Consider the following 25,906-nt stretch of genomic DNA (forward strand, 5'->3'; position numbering starts at 1 on the left):
TGCTGAAGGTAGACATCAGAGGAATGTAAAGGAGAGGACAAAGAATAAGACCAGAAGAATGCTTTAGTGCTGTTAATTGCTGTAACTCCTGGCAAAAATGACAATGCTAGCATTTTCCACTTACTAATGACTGGTAAGTAAAGACAGAACCTGAGAATAACCTAAATTTATAGCATATTCATTTATAACATCTATACCATTCAATCTGTTTTTCTTCTCCCCTTCAAACACCAAGTGGGCTCCCTGCCAAAGAAACACCTGTACCATTTATTGCTAAGTTTTTTTCCAACTACGATCATTTAGCTCTCCTTCCAGTTTTTACCTGTAGTCAAATGTGTTTCTATGACATAATACACTGTTCCTAAGTTCCCTGCTTCCCTTTGGGCAACTGTTCTATTTCCTTAACATGATGTCTGTCTCAGGGCACTGTAGCCATCCAGAGAGGGAACTGAGTCTGGTTCCACATCAGTGCTTGACTCCAGGAGGAAGGTATGTCTATCGCTGACTCTGGCACAGGCTGGGTGAATCACGGTAAGCAGGGCTTCTTTGCTAAAGAACAGCTCCCTCCTGAGACCCCATCTAAGGCCTACCTTGAGAAACCTGGAACTCCTTCCTACTTCTAAAAAACATGGGCAAAAGGGAGGGAAAAATGTGGTGGTCAGAAAACTTATATTTAATTACTTAAGCCTGGTACACATATTTGAAATTTTCTCTTTGGAGTCTAGAAAAATGAAACAACCTGCTTTACTAGCCTACATCTGATTTTGAAAACTCTGATTGATGACATTTCCTCACATCCCTCAATGCATTGAGGGAGCATTTAGATCAGTATTTAACTGGGAGATCCTGGTTGCTGAAGCCAGAGAAGTTAACAGGGTCTTCTTTTGAATTATTATTCCTATTGTTTCCACATTAAAGTTACTTTATTACACAAAGATATATTTCAGTGGGATCAGAAAGAAAGAATCTGGACATTACTTTCTGTCTGTCTAGATATCAACATGAGGCCCTTGGATAAATGAATTTATTTTTTGGAACTTCAGCTGATTTCAAAGACTATCTTTTCTGATAAAAAAAAATCTGTTATTCTTGATGGCAAGACTCCCCCAAACTGAGGCCAAAAAATGGCCATGGGCCAAAAATGTTAACTAAAAGATTCCGTTCACTGAGAAAAAAAGTACGAACTTGTTTAATTATAAAACTTAACTATATATAGTTAAGCCATGAATTTCCTAAACACTTGATTCTTTTAACATGACAGTTCTTTTATCTCTTACCTTACTTTGTTTAGCTTTCAATTAGCAATTTTTTTTGCATTTCAATACCAATTTTCAAAAGGTATGAGGCAACCTCAATGGGAGGCTATCTGGGTCAGGAAAGGGGGTTAGCAGTGATTACTGTCTGACAGCTAATCTGCTTTGGCTTTTGTCAGTAGTTCTGAAAGGTATTCAAGCAGAGATGCCATAGACATAGCAGTCATGAGTTTTAGAAACCTAACAACATATAATTTGTTGAATTTGCATTCAGATAAATTGTTGCTTTAAAAAATGCACCTGCTTGTTTCTATGACAATAGGCACTGTAAAATGATGCTCATACAGATGTGAGGATGACTGTCACCTAGTTATTGCTATTATTTTCTTCCTTGAACAATTCATCAAATTCTTCTGTTATCTATCATTCAATCATTTGATATGCCTTAGTAGACAAACTATGTCACAGATGTGTAACATATGTTTTCCTAATACTAAGAAACCAAAAGACATTATTCTATTGTTACTTCTGAGACAACATCTATTGACTTTGCTAATTGAATAATCAGCATTCTTCTATAATTCAGTAGTAAACTATTTTATACTCAGCAAGAATAGGATTCTACGGTTGCCTCCTAATCAATGTATACTTCAAAATACTTGTTGTTTTTAATACAGTTGATTCAAAAATATATTATCTTGTATCTTTATGTATAATATCTTTATATGTAATCTGTAAACATCCAAATCATTATAAATATACATCCTGAAAATATACACAATTCAAAAGCTCATTTTTATTTTTTTCTCCTATATAGTAACCATTATATCTGTTCAAAGCATTGCACTTCTTTTTTTTTTTAAGATTTTATTTATTTATTTTTAGGGAGGGAAGGGAGCGGGGGGGAGAGAGAGAGAGAGAGACAGAGAGAGAGGGAGAGAGACACAGAGAGAGAGAGAGAGAGAGGGAAAGAAACATCAATGTGTGGTTGCTGGGGGTTATGGCCTGCAACCCAGGAATATACCCTAGCTGGGAAAGCATTACACTTCCTAAAAGACATGATGCTATTATGAATTTTTAAGTATTAGATAGTCTAGCTGTCATAGAAATTATAACAAAAATTAAATGACTAACAAATGCATATACTACCTCATATAAAGTGATGACACCGTATGTTTGAATTGGTTCCCGCCACTGAAGAAATATCTTCTCTTCAAAGGTGCTTCCTTGAATGGATTCAGTAGGAACAGCACCTGGCACTAGAAGGGGAAAAAAGAAATCAATACGTGTTTAAGAAACAAAGCAAAAAAAAGATATATCTAGACTTGATAGGTTTTTAACTCTTTATTGAAGTAATTTTAATAATCCATAGATACACTCAATTTTCTTTTAAAAATCTAAAATTCAGAACCATTTTGACTACACTTTCCCTATAAAGAAACAAAATTTCTCTCATTTTTTCTTTAAAATTTGAATCAATTAGATGAAACTCAGTAATCAACTTTTAAATGAACTTTTTCATTCTTCAAAAAAACAAAGAAGGCTATAGAGCAATGAGAATTCCCACACATGCTAGTGAGAGCATAAATTGGTACAGCCATTTTAGAAAATAAGAGTTGTATTTAAGTATTTTTAAAGAAGCATGTATCATACAATCCAATAACTCAACCTCCAGGAATATTCTCTAGTAATATTCTTGTACATATGTTCCAGGAAACATATACTACTATGATGTCATCATAGCAGCATTTTAAAATAAAACTAATAAACTTGAGATAAACCAGTTTAATGAATTATTTCCTTTTCATGTTCACATAGTAAAATACAAAAATGATTGATGATAAATAACAACTGTAACAGTGAGTGACAAAAGCATGTCAAAGAATATAGATGAACTACTGTACTTATATGAATGTATCTATTAAATATACATTAACTAGAAGTTTTATAAATATTTGATATGGATATTTAAACTATTTATTTATTTTATTTATAATATAAGAGATATGGGAAAGTTTGATGTCATTTCTTTAAAACCTAACATTATAACACCTCTTATGTCTTATTATTTTGTAAGAAAATCTAATAGACATAAAGGCAAGATAGAAATTTACTTGCCAAGTTTCTAAAATATAACATTAATATTATTTAAAAATACTGTTTATGTCATCTTTATGACTTAATTCAGTTTTAAGTATGCTTTAATTATACACAATTCAGTATATTAGTGTTTTTACCCTATTTATAAACCAGTATAAAAGTACTACTTACAAATGTACATATATTTGGGGATCATGGTCAAAATTGTTTGTGATGGTGAGAGTAATGAAAAGTAGTTAGGGAATACTAACACTTCTGAATTTCAAAAGTTACTATAAAGCTACAGTATCAAGACATTGTGTTATTAGCCTAAGGACTGACTTATAGATCAGTGGAGTAGAATTGAAGGTACATAAATAAAACCCCACTTTGCAGTCAATTGATTTTTATCAAGGATGCCAGGAAAATTCAATGGGGAGAGAATAATGTTTCAACAAGTGGTTTTAACAATTGGATATCCACATGCACAAGCATGAAGTTGGATTCTTAACACATACCATGCATAAAAAACATACCAAAATTAAAGAGCTAAATGAAAGAGTTAAAACTACAAAACTCTTAGGAGAAAAACATAGGTATAAATCTTCATGATCTTGGATTATGCAATAGCTCATAAAGAGAATATGGTACCTTACAAGAATTTATAGGTCTATTACCTGTTTTAGAAATTCAAGGAATTCAGGATTTGGGATATTTGGTCTTACGATCTAAGTTTGTGGAATTGAGCCTTATTCTGCCTAGTGATACCCTAAATAGTAATAAAAATAAACTTATTCCATTAACTTTCTCATGAAATAAATACTACTTCAATAAAAATACTATACTACAATACAATTCACAATTTTGGATACTTCTGGCCAAGATGGAGGCATAGGTAGGTACACTTTTCCTCCTTGTACAACCAAAAGTAAGTCACCTACAAACTTAAAAACACAAAATAACCAGAACTGCCAGAAAATTGATCTGTATGGCAGTCCAACAATCAAGGAGTTAAAAAAGACACATTCATCCAGATTGGTAGGAGGGGTGGAGACAGGCAGCTGGGCCAGAGAGGACTCCCAGCAAGGTGGTAGCTGGCAGACCAGGTGAAGCAGTGGCTGGTGGACCAGAAGGTCCCACATTTGCATGCAGATAAACTAGGAGGAACAACTGGGGAGCAAGATGGATTGTGCAACTCAGGATTCCAGCACAGGGAAATAAAACCTCAAAACTTTTGACTGCAAAAAACTGTTGGGGTTGTGGTGGTGGGAGAAACCCCTAGACTCACAGGAGAGTTCACTGAAGAGACCCACAGGTTAGAGGTCTACATGGTTATAAGGTACACAAGCCCATCCACTCAGGAATCAGCACCAGAAGGGCCCAATTTGCGTGTGGGCAGTAGAGGAAGTGACTGAAGCCAGTTGAGAGCCCAGTAAGTGGCACTGTTCCCTCTCTGACCCCTCCCCCACATAAATCACCACAAAACAGCCAAGTGGGTTGCCCCGCTGTAGCGAATACCTAAGGCTCTGACCCTTATAACCTATCAGCTGTGCCAAGACAAAAAAAATATGGCCCAAAATGAAAGAATAGATCAAAGCTCCAAAAATAGAAATAAGCAATAAAGAGATAGTTAATCTATCAGATGTGGAGATCAAAACACTGGTAATCAGGATGCTCACAGAAATGGTTGAATATGGTTGCAAAATAGAGGAAGAAGTTAAGGCTATGCAAAGTGAAATAAAAGAAAATGTACAGGGAACCAACAGTGATGGGAAGGAAACCGGAACTCAAATCAACAATTTGAAGCAGAAGGAAGGAAGAAACAACCAAACAAAACAGAATGAAGAAATAAGAATTCAAAAAAAATGAGGAGAGGCTTAGGAACCATTGGGATAACTTTAAACATTCCAACATGTGAATGTCAGGGGTGTCAGGAGGAGAAAAGGAAGAGCAAGAAATTAAAAACTTATTTGATAACATAATGAAGGATAACTTCCCCAATCTGGTGAAGGAAATAGACTTCCAGGAAGTCCAGGAAGCTCAGAGTTCCAAAGAAGTTGGACCCAAGGAGGAACACACCAACGCACATCATAATTACATTAGCCAGGATTAAAATGGAGAGAATCTTGAAAGGGCAAAAGAAAAGGAGTTTCCTACAAAGAAATTCCCATAAGACTATTTGCTGACTTCTCAATAGAAATCTTATAGGCAACAAGGGGCTGGAAAGAAGTATTCAAAGTCATGAAAGGCCAGGACCTACATCCAAGATGACTCTATCCAGCAAAGCTCTCGTTTAGAATGGAAGGGCAGAAAAACTGCTTCCCAGATAAGTTCAAGTTAAAGGAGTTCATCATCACCTAACCCTTATTATATAAATGTTAAAGGGATTTATCTAAGAATAAGAAGAAGATCAAAAATAAGAACAGTAAAATGACAACAAACTCAGAACTATTAACAACTGAAGCTAAAACAAAAACAAAAAGAAAAATAAACTAAGCAAACAACTAGAACAGGAACATATTCACAGAAATGGAGATCACATGGAGGGTTATCTGCAGGGAGGGGGGGAGAATGGGAGAAAAGGTACAGGTAATAGGTAGCATAAATGGTAGGTAGAAAATAGACAGGAGGAGATTAAGAATAGTATGGGAAATGGAGAAGCCAAAGAACTTATATGTACAACCCATGGAAATGAACTAAGGTGGGGGAATGCTGGTGGGGGGAGTGCAGGGTATAAGGGAATAAAGGGGGGGAAATGGGACAATTGTAGTAGCATAATCAATAAAATGTATTAAAAATAAAAACAAAGAAAATAAAATTCAAAAATTCACAATGTTGGTAGACAAGTATTGACTCCACCATTCTTTTCTCTTCAGATATAGTATCATTGATAATTATTCTATTTACATTTTTCTTTTCTCTATATTTCTTGAAGTATTTTTGTTGTGGTTGTTGTTAGGAAACATAATTTGAAATAAAAGTTTTTCTATAGCCAGAGACACTGAAATAAAGAACAAACTGAGTGGAGTACTATGCAGCAGAAAGAAAGAAGGAGTTCCTACCTTTTCTGACAGCATGGAGAAAGCATTATGCTTTATGCTTTATGCTAAGCATTATGCTAAGTGAAATAAGCCAGGCTGAGAAAGCAAAACACCATATGATCTCATCTATAAGTGAAACCTAATCAACAAAATAAGCAAGCAAACATAACCAGAGAGACATTAAAATAAAGAACAAACTGACAGTAACCAGAGGGGAGGGGGGAGTGGATAGTGGGAGGGAGGAGAGAGGATGTGTCATCAAGGAACATGTATAAAGGACACATAGACAAAGCCAACGGGGTGGGAGATGGGGATGGCTGGGGTAGGGGGGAATGGTGGTGGGAAAATGGAGACAAGTGTATTTGAACAGCAATAAAAAAAGACAAAAGGGAGAAAAGAAAACAAAAGAACAAACACAGTAACCAGAGGGAGCGGGGAGGGAGATAACAGGGAATGAAAGAGAAGGGTAGTCAAGGAACATGTATAAAGGACACATGGACAAAGCCAATGGGGGTTGGGATTGATGGTGGGAGGTGGGGATGGGTGGAGTGGGGAGGAGTGGTGGGAGGAAGAACAACAATAAAAAAACTAAAAATAAAAAGTTTTTCTAATTAACAGGATGCCAATGTGCTATAACAATAATATATTTTTATTTGGCAAATAATACATGTCCTAACTTCAGAGACTAGCAAGATCATTTAAACAAACAAAAAATTAAGCCATTCGATTTCTAGCTCATGTCTCTTCTCAATTTGAAACCTAAACTTATTGAGTGGTTTCATGCTCCAGAAAGACATATCTCCTCATCTCTAGAAATGACTGCATATATAACCCTCATTCATTAAAACATTACTGTTGATTAAAATATAAATTAAATGATTATAAACAAACTTTATTGTTTTATTTAAAGACTAATAAAATAGTTTTGAGTGTTTATTACCTACTCAAAGTTATATATATTGTTATGAAAGAAAAACAGATGGCTTCTTCTCTTAGGTAGTTTATAGTTAAGGGAAAAATATTGTATATAACAAGGAGAGAACAAGGAAGGGATACGATTAGTTGCTTTGAATTACTACAACAATAAGTGTACTCACCTACTAACGAACCCTATCTGGCAGCTACAAATGGCTGTTTATGTAATTTCTTCCAACCCTAATATGCCTGATTATTTTAGTTATTGTCAACCTTCCAGATGAGGAAATTAAGGCTCAGAGATTTAAAGATCGAATCAAATGCAAAAAAGATCTGAAGGATGAGAGAAAAGTGGGGCTGGAAGAGTTGGAGACAGCTTTATGAAGGACTTGAAACTTGAGATCATTCAAGGGTAGTGGAGGAGATGGAACTGAAAGCCAGGCAGGTAGAAGGGCAGGTGGTGGATGACAACAGGAGATGAGGAAGAGCCAGGGATATAACAAGTGTGGCATAAAGGACAGATGCTGAGGTGACATTTTTGCAGAATGAGCTGCAATGAGAAAGTTATTAGTTTTAGAGTATAAGTCGAGAACACAGAAGACCTTTGAAGTCAAGAACTGGATAAAGAGTCATTGAAGATTCTTGTGGAGAGAGTGACATGATGCACATATGTTTTGGTGATTAGTTTAGTGAGTGAGCAAGGTGACATTAGAATGGGGAAAAGCTGGAACTGCAAAGAAAGGGTAGGAACTACTACAGAAATTTCTGTTTAAAATAATGAGAATCTGAGTATATGTTGTGGAAGTTGAGAGAAAAGAACAGTCTAATATGGAAGTAGCTATAACAAGAATCAGGATCAAATTAAACATTGAAACGCAAGGGAGAAAGGGTCGAGGGATAACCTGTTGACAATGCTGACACCTTCATTCTTATTTCCTGCAAGATGAGGAAGAGTTGGAAGAAATAGAAATAGGGCTTCCAGTCTCAGCCCTAACTACTACAAAACTAATACTCGTAACAAAAATAATTATAGTACAACAACTATTTGGCAGCAAACAACTATTTTAAGTATGGAAGGACTTTAAAGGGATATAAGGGATGGGAAGATGGCGGCTTTACTCTAGGCAGCATTTTTCTCGGCTTATGTGAAGAGGAGGGAAACTCGTGGATTGGTGGAGAAACAGAGCAAGTGGACTAGGTTACCGAATCACTTTTGAAAGCAGGACATCAAAAAATATTGTGATCAAGGAAAAGCCACACAGTAAGGAGACTTCTTCAGGATAAAAGGGGCCCAGGGATCGGCACGGGGACTAGGGGTGTGCAGTCCCCAGGTCCGGTGCCCGGGGCTCCCGGGAGATGGGAGTCGCTGTTCCCTCCCCCGAATACGGGGGTGAGCAACTCCAGGGGAGAACGTGTTGCTAGAAGGAACAGATTGGTCAGTTGGACTGGGAAAAAATCGCCCAGGGACTATGAACACCTGCCCAGAGACTTGGGAGAAGTGAGGGCCTGTAGCCGACAGGACCAGGGGCAGCCTGGAAGAGCGCCTGCACCCCTAGCTTGCACCCCTAGCCCGGAGGAAGTGCAGATCAGTGGAGAGCACAAAGTCGGAATGCACTCGGTTCTCGCCCCATAGGGAGGCCTGAATTGCGTACCATCGGAAAGACTGTCTCGCGCTTGCTGTGAACCCGGAACGGGCGCAGCGAGGCACTTAGGGTGATCCTAGACCCCGAATTTCAAAAGTTTGGGGGAAGGGCGTGCCCTTTTACGATTCCCAGGGAGGGCGCAGTGAATCCCAAAAAGTTGCGGGTGCCTCCTGAGATCATAGAGCTGGAATCCTGCAGGACCCTGGAGTCTGGAAAAACATGGAAGTGAGATCCAGAGAGCCAGTGTGCTCGAGAGCACCCAGGGTACAGCTAGTCTGTATTCTGACAGACTTGCTGAGATTTGGGCTGGGAGAGAGAGAAGCATTTCAAAGGTCCCTCAGCCAGCTGAAGCCAGCAAGATCAGAAAAACTGGTCTGGCCAGTTAGAAACAACAAGAGGTTTTTTTTTGTTTTGTTTTGTATTTTTTGTCTGTTTGTTTGTTTCTTTTTTTCCTTTTCTTTCTTTCTTTTTTACTTTTCTCTTTTTTTTTGTTTGATTTTGTTTGGTTTGGTTTTTGTGGCTGTTGTTAGTTGATTGATTTTATCTTGTGTTTTATGTGACATTTTACTTTTCAATTCTTATTATTTTTATCTCGCAATCCCTTATGTTTCTCTTCCATTCATCCTAATATTATTCTTTCCACTCCAAATTTATCTCTACTACACTACATCTTCTGCTTTTCTTTCCTTTTTCTTTTTTTTTATCTTGCAAGTTACTGAAAATTTGTATTATCTTTTTCTCACTTTTCCGACATTTTTTATTTTAATATTATTTTGGTATTCTTTTTCTTTCTGTATAATCTTCTTTGCTTGGCTGGTTATACTGTCATTTGATAGGTTCCCCCTGGTATCTCAGTTACAAGGTGTTGATAAGTTACTATCCCTCATCTGTGTTCCATTAATACACCTCTCAAGGTTCTATACTCTTTATTCTTGTCATCTAGACCTCATTGATTCTGCCACAAGACTGTCACTTTACTATTACTGTTAGTAAGACCTAGTCTATACAATTGTAAATACTTCTCAATACCCCTACCTGATCTCAGCCCACTTTGCAATTTTCTGAATTATACAATTGTGGGGGTTGTCTCTATTCTTTTACACACTACTCCTATTTACTAATCTTTATTCCAACCCTACTTTAGAATCAGACCTCCCACAGCCTCACAGCTTTCTAGATCCAACTAACAATCCTCTCGTCCCCAATAAGAGTCTTACCTTCTTTCCACCCTTTCTAAAATGTGGATAGTGGGGTGGAGGATCACGGTTAACACTATAAGGAGCCAAAGGATAACCCATCTCTTCTCTACTGGCTGCTAATGTAAATATCATAGTATACTGTCTTGCTGTCTTAAATCATTTTGCCTTATTCCTCCAACTGATCCCAAAAAAGAGTAGGGGGAAGCTGTGAACACCAGGATACACGAAGGAGACTGCACCACTGAATCCCACAAGTATTCTACCACAGAAGTTCACACCATAATTACAGGGAACCAGAACAGATCAATTTAAGAAACAGAGGCTAACAAGAAGAAACCCACGAACAATGAGAAAACAAAGAAAAAACCCCCAACTGAAGGGAAACGAGGAAGTTTCAGGAAAAATGCTAAATGAAATAGAGGCAACTCAACTATCAGACAGTGAGTTCAAAACAATGATTATCAGGAAGTTCAATGAACTCACAATGAGCTATCAGAAATTAGAGGGAAACTACATCAATCTCACTGCAAACTATATAAACATGAAAAAGGAAATAGAAACTCTCAACAAAGGTCAAGAGGAAATGAAGAATACAATTTCTGAACTGAAGAACTCAGTAGAAGGAATGAAAAGCAGGATCAATAAAGCAGAAGATTGGATTAGCGAGCTGGAGTACAAAGTAGAAAACAACATCCAGAAAGAGCAAGAAAAGGAAAAGAGGTTCAGAAAGAATGAAGAGGGATTAAGAGAAATGCAAGACAATATGAAACGTAGTAATATCCGTATAATAGGGATACCAGAAGGAGAAGAGCAAGGGATCAAAAACCTAGTTGAACAAGTAATGAAAGAGAACTTTCCTAATTTGATGAGAGAAAAAGTCACACAAATCCAGGAAATGCAGAGAGTCCCAATCAAGAGGAACCCAAAGAGGCCCACCTCAAGACACATCATAATTAAAATGGCAAAATTTCAAGACAAAGAGAGAATCTTAAAGGCAGCAAGGGAGAAAAAGGAAGTAACATACAAGGGAGCCCCAATAAGGCTAACAGCTGACTTCTCAATGGAAACACTTCAAGCCAGAAGAGAATGGCAAGAAATACTCCAGGTAATGAGAACCAGAGGTCTGCAACCAAGGCTGCTATATCCAGCAAGGCTCTCGATCAAGATGGAAGGCCAAATAAGAAGCTTCCCAGACAAAAGAAGTCTAAAAGAATACGCCTCGACCAAACCAGCTCTGCAAGAGATCCTAAAGGGACTGCTTTAAGGAAGGGAAGGAAAAGAGAGAGAGAGAGAGAGAGAGAGAGAGAGAGAGAGAGGGAGGGAGGGAGGAACACACGTACATAAAAGAAAATGAATAAATACCTATCAATAATAGCCTTAAACGTAAATGGATTAAATGCTCCAATCAAAAGAAATAGAATAGCTGAATGGATAAGAAAACATGACCCACATATCTGCTGACTACAAGAGACCCACCTCAGGATAAAAGACCTACACTGGCTGAAAGTGAAGGGCTGGAAACAAATCTTCGAAGCAAATGGACAGGAAAAAAAAAGCCGGGGTAGCAATACTCATATCAGACAAAATAGACTTCAAAAAAGGGTCCATAAAGAGAGACCCAGAAGGTCACTTCATAATACTCAAGGGAAGAATCCACCAATAAGACATAAATATTGTAAATATATATGCACCCAATATAGGAGCACCCAAATACATAAAGAAAATCTTAGAGGACTTCAAGAAAGATATGGACAGCAACACAATTATAGTGGGAGATTTTAACACCCCACTATCAAAAATGGACAGATCTTCCAAACAAAATATCAACAAAGATATTGTGGCATTGAACAATACCCTTGATGAAATGGGCTTTACTGATATATACAGAGCCCTCCATCCAAAAGAAGCTAAATATACATTCTTTTCAAATGTACACGAAACATTTTCAAAGATAGACCACATGATAGGACACAAAACAGCCTCCAGAATTTCAAGAAAATTGAAATCATACCAAGCATTTTCTCAGACCACAAGGGACTGAAGGTAGAAACCAACCCTAAGGAAAAAAAAACAAAAACACTCAAAATCATGGAGATTAAATAGCATGCTATTAAACAATGAATGGGTCAAGAATGATATTAGGGAAGAAATCAAAAGGTTTCTGGAAACAAATGAAAACGAACTCACAACAACCCAAAACTTATGGGACACAGCCAAGGCAGTCCTGAGAGGGAAGTTCATAGTGATACAGGCCCACCTAAAAAGGTTAGAAACATTCCAAACAAACAACCTAACCCTACGTCTACAAGAACTTGAGGAACAACAACAAAGACAGCCCAGAGCAAGCAGAAGGAAGGAAATAACCAAGATCAGAGCAGAATTAAATGACATAGAGACTAAAAGCACAATTCTAAGGATCAATGAATCCAAGAGCTGGTTCTTTGAAAAGATAAACAAAATCGACAAGCCCTTAAGCAGACTCATCAAGAAAAAAAAGAGAAGACCCAAATAAACACAATCAGAAATGAAAGAGGAGAGATTACAACAGATACCACAGAAATACAAAGGATTGTAAGAAATTACTACAAAGAACTGTATGCCAAGAAATTTGAAAACCTAGGTGAAATGGACAAATTTCTAGAAAAATATAATCTTCCAAAACTCAATGAAAAAGAAGCAGAAAGCCTGAACAGACCAATAACAACAAAAGAAATTGAAGCAGTAACCAAAAAACTCCCAACACACAAAAGCCCTGGACCAGATGGTTTCACAGGAGAATTCTACAAAGCATTTAAGGAAGAGCTAAACCCTATCCTTCACAGACTATTCCAAAACATTCAAAAAGATGGGAGTCTCCCAAACTCTTTTTATGAGGCCAATATCATCCTAATTCCAAAACCAGATAAAGACACAACAAAGAAAGAAAACTTCAGGCTAATATCCCTGATGAACATTGACGCTAAAATCCTCAACAAAATACTGGTAAACTGCATCCAACAATACATTAAAAAGATCATACACCATGACCAGGTGGGATTCATTCCAGGGATGCAAGGATGGTACAATATTCGCAAGTCAGTAAATGTAATACATCACATAAACAAAAGCAAAGACAAAAACCGCATGGTTATATCAATTGATGCAGAAAAAGCATTTGATAAGGTACAGCACCCATTCACAATAAAAACACTCGGCAAAGTGGGAATAGAGGGAACATTCCTCAACATAATAAAGGCCATATATGAGAGACCTACAGCCAGCATCATACTCAATGGGCAAAAATTAAAATCTTTTCCACTAAGATCAGGAACAAGGCAAGGCTGTCCACTTTCACCACTTCTGTTCAATATAGTACTGGAAGTTTTAGCCACAGCAATCAGACAAGAAAAAAAATAAAAGGCATCCAAATCGGAAAGGAGGAAACAAAACTGTCACTGTTTGCAGATGACATGATAGTATAGATAGAAAATCCTATAGATTCTACAAAAAAACTGCTTGACCTAATCAACGAATTTGGCAAAACAGCAGGATACAAAGTCAATATCCAGAAATCAAAGGCATTTCTGTATACCAACAATGAAACAGCAGAAGCAGAGATCAAGGAAAAAAAATCCCATTTGAAATAGCAAAAAGAAAAAATAAAATATCTAGGAATAAACCTAACCAAAGAGGTAAAAGACCTGTATTCAGAAAACTATATAACACTCAGGAAAGAAATCAAGGAAGACAAAATCAAATGGAAAATATACCGTGTTCATGGATTGGAAGAATTAATATCATCAAAATGTCCATACTACCCAAAGCAATTTACACATTCAATGCAATTCCTATTAAGGTACCAATGGCATATTTCAAAGACATAGAACAAACACTTCAAAAATTTATATGGAATTATAAACAACCCTGAATAGCTGCTGCAATTTTGAGAAAGAAGAGTAAAGTAGGAGGGATCACAATACCCGACACTAAACTATACTACAAGGCCACTGTAATCAAAATAGCCTGGTACTGGCATAAAAACAGGCACATAGAGCAATGAAACAGAACAGAGAGCCCAGAAGTAAACTCAAGTCTCTATGGTCAATTAATATTTGACAAAGGAGGCAGCAACATAAAATGGAGTAAAAATAGCCTCTTCAACAAATGGTGTTGGGAGAACTGGACAGCCACATGCAAAAAAATGAAACTGGAGCGCCAACTTACACCATATACAAAAATAAATTCAAGGTGGATAAAAGACTTAAATATAAAACGTGACACCATTAAAGTCCTAGAGGAGAAGGTAGGTAGGAAAATCTCAGATATTTCACGAAGAAACTTTTTTACTGACTTGTCCCCTAGGGCAAGGGACATAAAGGAAAGAATAAACAAATGGAATCTCATCAAAATAAAAAGCTTCTGCACAGCTAAAGAAAACAGTATCAAAATTAAAAAGAGAACCAACAGTATGGGAAAACATATTTGCCAATGATACCTCAGACAAGGGTTTAATCTCCAAAATATATAAAGAACTTACACAACTGCACTCTAAGAAGACAAGGAATCCAATTAAAAAAAGTGGGCAAAGGACTTGAACAGACACTTCTCCAAGGAGGACATACAGAAAATCCAAAGACACATGAAACGATGTTCAATATCGCTAGCTATCAGAGAGATGCAAATTAAAACCACAATGAGATACCACTTCACACCAGTCAGAATGCCCATCATAAACAAAGCAACAAACAAGTGTTGGAGAGGTTGTGGAGAAAAGGGATCCCTGGTGCACTGCTGGTGGGACTGCAGACTGGTACAACCACTATGGAAAGCAGTATGGAACTTCCTCAGAAAACTAAAAATGGATCTGCCTTTTGACCCAGCAATTCCACTGCTGGGACTCTATCCTAAGAATACTAAAACACCAATCCAAAAAGAACCTATGCATCCCAATGTTCATAGCAGCACAATTTACAATAGCTAGATGCTGGAAGCAACCAAGATGCCCATCAGTAAATGAATGGATCAAAAGAACTATGGTACATTTACACAATGGAATTCTATGCAGCAGAAAGAAAGAAGGAGCTCCTACCCTATGCAACAGCGTGGATGGAGCTGGAAGACATTATGCTAAGCGAAACAAGCCAGGCAGTGAAAGACAAATACCATATAATCTCACCTTTAACAGGAACCTAAATAACAAAACCAAGAAACAAACAAAATGTAACCAAAGACACTGAAATAGAGGCCAGGCTGACAGTGACCACAGGGGAGAGTAGAGGGAATTTAAGGGGACAGTGGGAAGGGTTCACACAACAAACTAAAAGGACACAGGGTCATAAACTAAGGGGAGGGTGGTAATGGGAGGGAAGTAGGGAGGGGTGGGAAGGGGCAATGGATTGGGAGTAAAAAGAGAAAACTGTATTTGAACAATGATGAAAAATAAATAAATAAATTTAAAAAAAATGGATATAAGAAAAACAAAAGAGAAGGATGTGGGGTGAGTCCCTCATTTACTTTGGCTATTTCCATGTTTTTCTTCTACAGCAATTACATGGTATTATATAGGCAATACAACAAATACTTAAAATAATTTGTTAGCTCTTTAAATGAAATAATAAAGTATTAGAAATATTTAGTTTGTTATAATAAATGATCCAATATCATAATCAGCTACATGAAGAAACAAAAAATTAAACATGTACATTTTTTCCCTAAGAATAAGTAAGTACATTTATTTTATGAGCTTTCCAAGTTCATTTGAGACTTACTCTGATGCCTGACAAATGAATTTTAGGTCAAATATATGATATACTACCACTGCATTTTACATGCTCTTAGAGCACATGATTGTACATCCCCTGTATAATCCATGTAAAAGTACATTTATATCCATGTTATTGGATTTGAGATTTAATTTCACTTTTTAAAATTATTTTAGAGATGAATTGCAATTGAGTATTTACTTTTATCAATGAGTCATGGTAACATATGTACTTTATTTGCTAAATTCTTGTCTATTAAGGTAATACCCAATTATAACACTGTTCCTATGGGAAAATATGGTCTATTTCGCAACTGCAAACCTAATGAAGTAATTTCTCAGCACTGCACTGAAAAGTAAGGGCAGCCTATATTTTCAGTTGAATTTTATCTGAACTATGAAAAATGTTTCAGATACTACTTTAAATATATTTAAAGAAGCATTTCATATAAATGATCTAGTACCCAAAATAGTAAGTCTTCAGTCCAACATGATAATAAAACTTGGACAAAAAACTATTTAGAGCAATATAGAATTGTTATACACAGAAAAGTAACTATATGACTCATAATATGAATTCAAATAAACTTCTACATCTTTATTCTCCATACTATTTTTAATCAGTGTCTACAAAAGCACAGACACATATTTCTATTTTATTAATCAATATACTAAACAGTTCTTCCTTCCAGTTTCATTATAAAGATCTCAACTTAAAAAGCTGCTTTTTTGAAAGGATATAGATTTCACATGAACATGTTTTCAGGGGGGAGGGAGCATAAGAGGATTAAATGGTAATGGAAAAAATACAATAAATTAAATAAAAAAGACATACAATCTGAAAATAACTTTTAAAAAAAGTACTCACGATCTTCATCCGTCTGTACTATGAGTTCTTGACTTTCCTTCCTCCCCTCAGGATTCATGAGGATAAGTTTCACACTAACGTTGGTATATGGTGAGAGGTTAGTGATCGTATGTTGAGGGTGTGAATTATCTGTATCCCAGCTTACTTCTTCTCGCACCTGTTCCTGTCCTCCAACTTGGTAACAGTAGTGGACTGTGAGATTGTAACTATGGCAACGAGTCACATTATAGCCAAATGGCTCCCAGCGGATAGTGATTTGTCGAGATTTGACTTCTACTACTTCCAGTTTTCTTGGCCCCCGCATGGGATCTATTTACAAAAGAAAAGAAGAAGAATGGAAACTTAAGAGAAAAGAATTTTAAAAGTGCTGGTAAAGCCCAGATATCACATTGTTTCCTACTTGTCCTTCATATCTAATATCCTCATCTTCTGGAATAATAAAATCTGTAAATTTTACCAGGACATAAGGCTACCCAGAATAAAGACTAAATAAAATTTGCAGGCTCTTCTGCAATGAACTGTGGCCATGTGCCTAAGTTCTGGTGAAGGACAGAAAAGGTGAGAAGTCAAGAACAGGTTCTGGGAGGTGTCCTTATAAAGAAGGGGTTCACCATCTTTGTTCTGTCTTCCTTCCTATCAGCTAAATTGAGGATAGGATATCTGTTGCTCGTGCAGTCATGATGAAACATGAGACTCTGACCATTAAGAATTCAAGGCAAAAATGAAGGAGCTATAGTTTCTGATATCTGAGTTGCCATACCAGCTTTGAATTGCTCACTTCTAAATTTTTCATTAGAGAGAAATAAAATGCTTTTATTTAAGCCTCTTTTCCTCTGGGTCCCTGATATAAGAAACTAATCTTTTTTTAAAATTAAATGTATTGGGGTGACATTGGTTAATCAAATTATATAGGTTTCAAGTATACAATTCTATGACACATCATCTGTATATTGCTTTGTGTGCCCACCACCCAATGCATATATTTGAACCCCTTTATCCTTTACTGTCTTCCACCCTTCTCCCCTCTTGTAACCACCATACTGTTATGTGTCTGTATATTTTTATTTGTTTCTTTTTATTATTTGTTCATTTGCTACTTTCAGTTTTACATCCCACATATGAGTGAGAAAACCAATTTTAGTGAGAAGATATATATCTTCTAAAATTAATTTATAATTATACTGTTGGAAAACATAAGAGTAAAAGCTTGAGAATCTGCCATGAAATAATATAGTGCATAAACTTCTGATGAAGAAGCATAAACTTTTGAGCAGAACTCCAGGTCTTTTGAGACTTCATTTGTATACAATTCCATACAATCAATGCTAAAATATTTCTTTTCTATCCCTCACAATGTCTTAGTATTATTATCCCTTAGCCTGAGCCCTAGATACAGAGTTTCAAGCTTAGAAACTTAATGACATTCAGGAAATATAAACATTTTGAATGGTTTAAAAGAAAGAACATATACAGAGAAAATTTAAACTTACTTATGCAATGATGATGAAAATATAATAATACTAAATACATAATATTTATTGAGCACTATATGCTACATACTTTTCTCAAAAGTTCACTTTTCCTGGGTTTTGGGAGAACCTAATCTAAAATGATCTGCTTTGGTACATTCATAAATACATTTGATCTATGCATTTTGGTTTTTCTTTCCCTGTACTGTGGTCATCATATATGAACTGGTAAGAGAAAATAAGCATGAAAACTTGAGAAATAATAACTACCATTTATTGTATGTGCACTTACAGAATATGTAAGTCCCTTTATATATATTCTCTATTCCTCAAAACAATCCTGAGGATTAAGTACTATTTTTCCCAATGTACAGATAAAAAAAGTTGTGGCCAACATTAGGTCAATAATTTGATGAGGATCAAGATTGGACTGTGGCACTGGAATTCATATCCGTCTGACAAGTAAACACATGCGGCCTCAACTCTACTGCACAGTATCTACCAAAAATGAACAACATAAGGTAAAAAAGAATTAGGATGTTAAAGACACCTAAAACATGATCACAGAATGTACTAAATATCCCCTGTATATTACTCTTGGGTCAAAAATGCTGGAAACAATCCTTCTCCTTTCTCCAAATTCCACAGAAGAGGGGTCCCCGGCCATGTTTCCCAGCTCAGGTTTCTCAGACAACCCTACCTATCTACATTTGGCAGTGACTGGAAATTTGTCCAGGCAATTATTGAAGTTCATTTCTTGATTTGCATTTGTGTACTATACATTACCTATTATCTCATCATTTAGGACCTAGAGAGAACTTAGAACCCTCCACTTTCCTTGTTTTCCAAAAAACGAAAACGTTCAAAGTGAAATAATGTTTTGGTGTTTTATATGCTAGTTGGGATTAATCAGTCAGATATGTGCTAAGAGCATAAAATGCAGTTAATAATGATTATTCATGCTACTCAATCTTGTAATAATTCTAGAAACCAAGGATGAGAGAGAGGAAAACATCCCTAGAGAAACTTGAGTGGCATTCTCATGGAATATTCCTTTTTATAAAATTAATTTTTTATACTTAAGTTACTAGTGTTAGGGAACATATCATAAATAAGTTATTTATAAATAGCATTGAAAGTTTTTTCCCCAGTCTATAGACTTCACACTGTAGAGGAAATGTCTAATTTTATATAATGCTTCATTAGTTTGTAAAAACTTTTAATAAGCTCCAGATCCCTAATACACAAACAGATTAGCATGCATCTCTTTGCCCCTTTCCTTATTAATCACAAATCCCCACAAGGACTGTTCTTAAGCATTTCCACAAGCTTTTCATCAATTTTACTTACTAATAAAGTGACAAAGTGCTTCAAATATTAGTTTAAACAAGCAATGCAGTTCTAACTTAATTTCAATAGAAAACTACTTTTCATTGTATAAATAAGCCTATATTATTGCAGTATTCCTTAGCCAAGAGAATATACACATGAATCAACCCCCGGATTTTTTAAAAAACAAAGGTTTTATCTGTCTACTTATTGTTTTCTTGAAAAGCCTATTCTCTTCTTCTCTATTATTACCTGTTGGAATTCCATCATGGTGAAATTATGTTTCAAACTTCCCATAAATTTGCTGAGTATAACATCTAAACTTAGCAAAAAACAACCATCTCTGTGACCAAGGCTCCAGAGTCCCTATTGCCATGAGTGGTAATTAACAGATTGAGGCAAAGGCTGTGTATATGAGGTTTACATCTCAGATGAAAAGAGGCTTGTGCTCACTGGCTTCTACTTTCTAAACAAAATAAACCATCTTACTGAAGCTTTCCCAAACAGAGTATTTCCTTTGTGGCCTTCATGGGCCTTTGTCTACAATATAGTTCTGTTCTATCTCCTGATATGTCAATATCAACATGGCAGGGGCAAATAAGCTCTACATTGACTCAGATTCCTAAACACTTCACCCATTAGTCAAATGCTTGACAGAGAACCAAGTACCTGTGATAACATCCATCTTTGGTGACAGCATTGACAGGTTAAGTCCAATGACTAAGGGAATGCAACAATCCTTTCAACTCATCCTTAGCAAATGGCCTGATTTCATTGCTTCTTTTTTTCCTTTCTTCTGTCATTGTACAAAATTGAGCTCTGATCCAGCAATGGTTTATAATAGTTACATCCTCAGTTAGTGTTGTACAGTACTTGTATCTTTAGTGTTTCTGCAAGAACCATTTCTATTAGTATGCTGCTAAATGTGAATGAGGCGTTCCACAGGGACATTTACTCTAGTGAGTTATACCATGATCACTGAAAACTTTGAGGGACATTGTTGTGGAAGTATATTGTACTACAGGAAATGAATGGCAACTTCATAATGAGAAATGGGTAATTTCAGTAGGCTGATTACAGCTCATACTGCATTTCTGGGAGTAGAATACATACTGCCAGGAAGATGGCAGCGATATAGGTGGGAGAGGAGTCCACTTCCCCCTGTGCATGGGTGAAACACCTAGCAGATCTTCTGAAGAGTAGAGTGAACAGCCAAAGGTATCCCAGCATATACGAAGATTGGAGATCAAAAATTATAGAAAACATTGAAAAATCAGACAGTCAGGAGAGTGCTTAAGGACAATAAGGTCCCTGGGACCAAGGCAGGGGACCAGGGTGGCTGCAACCCCAGACCCGGTGCACAGTGGGTCTCCTGCAAGATTCTTGGGAGAGAGCCAGACTGGGCTGTGTGAGAGGCCAGGTGCTTGTTTGGACTGGTGGGCTTGAATAGGAGGAATTTTTCAAAAAGAAAAAGAGAAAAAAGAGGCACTCGGTGGCTGTTAGGGGAATTCTCCGCAAGAGCTGCCCACCTCGTGTGTTCCTACCCTGCAGCCCCCAGGGACTGCACGCATCCCATCGGGGGCCAGCAGCTGCCCACCTGTGCCCACACCTGAAGCACCAGGGAAGGAGCACCCCCCACCCAGTCCCTGTGCCCAGAGCCCTGCAGGGCCCACTGGCTCTCTAGGAGGAAGGTGGAAATGCCCTGCAGAGGGCAGCTGCAGGGCTAGGGGAGTCAGCAGTCTTTGGAAAGATTTGACTCAGTGTGGGTGCTAAGCTACCCTGAAGGGGCACTGAGAGTCCCTAGCATCTAGGATAGCAAAGAGCAAGAAGGTGGTATGCAAGTTGCCCTTAATTGGTGCACCTCAAGGACAGCGCAGCTGGTGGAATCTTTATTTCCATGCCAGGCACTGGGGGCCTGGCAATGAACTGAGGGATTAGGCTGGAGGCTGGACAACAGCAAAGAGTATGGCTCAGGAAGGGAAAAAGAGAAACCAATTCCTACTCAGCCTGATGCAGCCAGAAAGACCAGCAGAACTGGCTTGACCAGTTTAAAGCAAGCAGAAGGCTTTATTTTTTTTTTCAAATTCATTCTTCCTTTCTTTCCTTCTTTCTTTTTTTATTCCTTTTGCCTTTCTTCATTCCTTCCCTTTTTTATTCCTTCTCCCTCCCTTCTTTTGTAATTTTAATTTTTTAAACTTCCTTCTTCCTTTCTTTCATTTTTATTCCTTCTTCCTTCCTTTCCCTTTTTATTCCTTCTTCCTTCTTTCTTTTTTTAATTTTAATTTTTTAAAAATTCCTTCTTCCATTCTTTCCTTCTAATTTTTTTATTCCTTCTTTCTTCCTTTCTTTTTTTTATTCTTTCTTCCTTTCTTTTTTAAAAATATCTTCTCCCTTTCTTTACTCCTTCTAAAGCCCTGGGCTGGATGGTTCACAGGAGAATTCTACAAAGCATTTAAGGGAGAGCTAACCCCCATCCTCCACAGATTATTCCAAGTAATTCAAAATGATGGAAGACTGCCAAACTGTTTTTATGAAGCCAGCACCATCCTAATCCCAAAACCAGATAAAGACACAACAAAGAAAGAAAACTTCAGGCCAATATCACTGATGAATATAGACGCTACAATTCTCAACAAAATATTGACAAACTTCATCCAGCAATACATTAAAAAGATCATACACCATGACCAAGTGGGATTCATCCAGGGATGCAAGGATGGTACAATATTTGCAAACCAATAAATGTAATACATCACATAAACAAAAGCAAAGACAAAAATCACATGATCATATCAATAGATACGGAAAAAGCATTTGATAAGGTCCAGAACTCCTTTATGATAAAAACACTCAGCAAAGTGGGAATAGAGAGAGCATTCCTCAACATAATAAAGGCCTTTTATGAGAGACCTACAGCCAACATCATACTCAATGGGCAAAAACTAAAATCTTTCCAACTAAGATCAGGAACAAGACAAGGTCGTCCACTTTCACCACTTGTATTCCACATAGTATTGGAAGTTTTAGCCACAATAATCAGACAAGAAGAAGAAATAAAAGGCATCCAGATCAGAAAGGAAGAAACAAAACTGTCATTGTTTGCAAATGACATGATAGTGTACATAGAAAATCCTATAGACTCCGCCAAAAACCTACTCGACCTAATAAATGAATTTGGCAAAACAGTGGGACACAGAATAAAAATGTCCAGAAATCAAAGACATTTTATATGCCAACAATGAAACATCAGAAGCAGAAATCAGAAAAAAAATTCCATTTGATATAGAATTAGAAAAATAAAATACCTAGGAATAAACCTAACAAAGGAGATAAAAGACCTATACTCAGAAAACTATCCAACAGTGAAGAAAGAAATCAAAGAAGAAACAAACAAATGGAAATATATACCGTGTTCATGGATCGGAAGAATTAACATCATCAAAATGTCCATACTACCCAAAGTGATTTATAGATTCAATGCAATACCTATTAAAGTACCAATAGCATATTTCACAGACATAGAACACTTCAAAAATGTATATGGAATCATAAATGACCCCGAATAGCTGCTGCAATTTTGAGAAAGAAGAGCAAAGTAGGAATCAGAATACCTGATACCAAACTTTGTTACAAGGCCACTATAATCAAAACAGCCTGGTACTGGCATAAAAACAGGCACATAGACCAATGGAACAGAACAGAGAGCTCGGAAATAAACCCAAGTCTCTACAGTCAACCAATTTTTGATAAAGGGGGAAGAAACATAAAATAGAGTGAAAAATAGCCTCTTCAACAAATGGTGCTACGAGAGCTGGACAGCTACATGCAAAAAAATGAAACTCAAGCACTAACTTACACCACACACAAAAATAAATTTAAGGTGGATAAAAGATTTAAATATAAGTTGTGATGCCATTTTCTCCTCTCCTAGAGGAGAAAATAGGCAGGAAAATCTCAGATATTTCATGTAGCAATATTTTCACTAACATGTCTCCTAGAGCAAGGGACATAAAGGAAAGAATAAACAAATGGGGTCTTATCAAAATAAAAAGCTTCTGCATGGCTAAAGAAAACAGTATTAAAATAAAAAGAGAACCAACCATACAGGAAAACATATTTGCCAATGATACCTCAGACAAGGGTTTAGTCTCCAAAATATATAAAGAACTCACATGATTCCATTCTAAGAAGACAAGCAACCCAATTAAAAAATGGACAAAGGACTTGAACAGACACTTCTCCAAGGAGGACATACAGAGGGCCCAGAGACATATGAAAAGATGCTCAGTATCACTAGCTATCAGACAGATGCAAATTAAAACCACAATGAGAAACCACTTTACACTGGTCAGAATGGCCACCATAAACAAAGCAACAAACAACAAGTTTTGGAAAGGTTGTTGGGGAAAGGGAACCCTAGTGCACTGTTGGTGGGAATGTAGACTGGTGCAGCCACTGTGGAAAACAGTATGGAATTTCCTCAGAAAAATAAAAATGGATTTGCCTTTTGACCCGGCAATTCCACTGCTAGGATTCCCTAAGAACCCTGAAACACCAATCCAAAAAACCTATGCACCCCAATGTTTATAGCAGCACAATTTATAATAGCCAAGTGCTGGAAGCAACCTAAGCACACCCATTAGTAAATAAATGGATCAAAAAACTATGGTACATTTACACAATGGAATTCCATGCAGCATAAGAAAGAAGGAGTTCCTACCCTTTGTGACAGCATGGATGGAACTGGAAAATATTATACTAAGCAAAATAAGCCAGGCAGTGAAAGAAAAATACCATATGATCTCACCTTTAACAGGAACCTAATCAACAAAACAAAGAAACAAGCAAATATAACCAAAGACACTGAAATTGAGAACAGGCTGATAGTGACCAGAGTGGAGAGGGGAAGGAATTTCAGAGGAAAAGGGTGAAGGGTTTGCAGGAACAAGTATAAAGGACACATGGACAATAAAGGGGGGTGGAAACAGGGGAGGAAGGTAGGGAGGCCTGGGGTGTTCTTCTAGGGTCAGGGGAAAAGGCAGAAAACTGTACTTGAACAATCAAAACAAAGAATATGTAGTGCCAAAAACCAACCAACCAAACAAACAAACAGCTTGGTATATTGTTACTACTATTCTGTGTGTGCAAAATAAATCTGTTTTGAGTTAGATAATAGGGTAATAAGTTATATTTACAGGACCACTACTTGTAGAATATTTGCTTCTCTTTCTTCACAATAGTAAACACGCTAAAAGGATGTGAGTCACACAATATTAAAGATGCTAAAAGGACCTGAGTTGATTCCAAGTTCATGTCTGTTCACACTCACACCCTGGGCCCACAGTGGAATGGGCATAGTGACAGGCCCCACCCGCTGGGCCCAATGATTCAGGATAAGAGACTAGAACATCCTTTCAAAGGAATACAAGGGCTGTTGCTCCCAAAGCTTCATCAGGGACTTCTTACTGATTCCCCTGCTGGCTGGCAGCATTTTTCATTCTATTCTCTTCCTGCCAGTTTGAGCCAGGTTTCAAGCAAAGAAATCTGACAGCTGCAGTCCTGACCTGAGGGACCAGCAAGCCGGGTTCTAGTCTCCAGCCCTTTAGCATCCTTTTAAATCAGTGATCCTGGCTCCTTCTACATTCACTCCTGTTTTTCTATGAATCCGAGAAGAAATTGACTGATAGGATCAATTTCCATTGCAGGTTCAATTCACAGCTCATTTCTCCGGAACTCTGAACCTTTACCTTCTATTACTACTAGAGTGCTTTTTTTCAGAAACTCAATTTTAGAACCTGTGAGATATTTGGGTATAATTTTAGGATCCTGTCATTGATAATCAAAAACACAGATTACAACCAATGCTTCTGCTAAGAGTTTTCTCTTTTCTCCATCTTCATGAATTATCTGGAGGTCTATTACAATAATAGGAATACCCACCAGAATGGTGAACCCCCTTTGGCACCTGCAGCTACTATATTTTTGCTTTTCCAGGTATGCAAAAGAAGGTGACAAAATAATAAAGTAATAGCTTAGTTTACTTCACAATTCCTTTAATTCAAAGCGAAGACCTGATTAACTATATTATATTAGCCTACCCAATAGTTCAATGTTCCTAAGCATCAAGGAATTAAATTCTAGGTACATGATGGCACTATTTTTAAGTAGTGCCGAAAAAAGTATAGTTTTTGAGTTAGTGAATTTATTCCAGGGTTTAAAAAGTGCCCTTTGTCAGTGAAGTTGAAAATTCTGAATATACCAATTCTTAATTTATGCTACCTTATAGGTATCTATATACCTGTGATATAATTGAATATATTAAAACTTGTCATAAAAATTATAGGAATTTGAATAGTCCCTTACACCAAAA

The 25,906-nt window shown here is 36.9% G+C and overlaps 1 protein-coding gene across 3 annotated transcripts in view; it reads right to left on the minus strand.

Moving 5' to 3' along the window:
* Positions 1–25,906, minus strand: part of PTPRM (protein tyrosine phosphatase receptor type M) — an 811,120-nt gene that overhangs the window by 310,405 nt on the left and 474,809 nt on the right. For all 3 annotated transcript variants that reach the window (XM_045849822.1, XM_045849820.1, XM_045849821.1), the window contains exons 8-9: positions 16,739–17,047; positions 2,403–2,512 (exon numbers count right to left, since the gene is read on the minus strand). In XM_045849822.1, the coding sequence (XP_045705778.1) occupies positions 2,403–2,512; positions 16,739–17,047 (419 nt within the window). The remainder of the gene's footprint in view (positions 1–2,402; positions 2,513–16,738; positions 17,048–25,906) is intronic.

The sequence above is a fragment of the Phyllostomus hastatus genome, unplaced genomic scaffold (genome assembly GCF_019186645.2).
Source record: "Phyllostomus hastatus isolate PE091 unplaced genomic scaffold, TTU_PhHast_1.1 phas_contig_80, whole genome shotgun sequence".
Classification (NCBI taxonomy): Eukaryota; Metazoa; Chordata; class Mammalia; order Chiroptera; family Phyllostomidae; genus Phyllostomus; species Phyllostomus hastatus.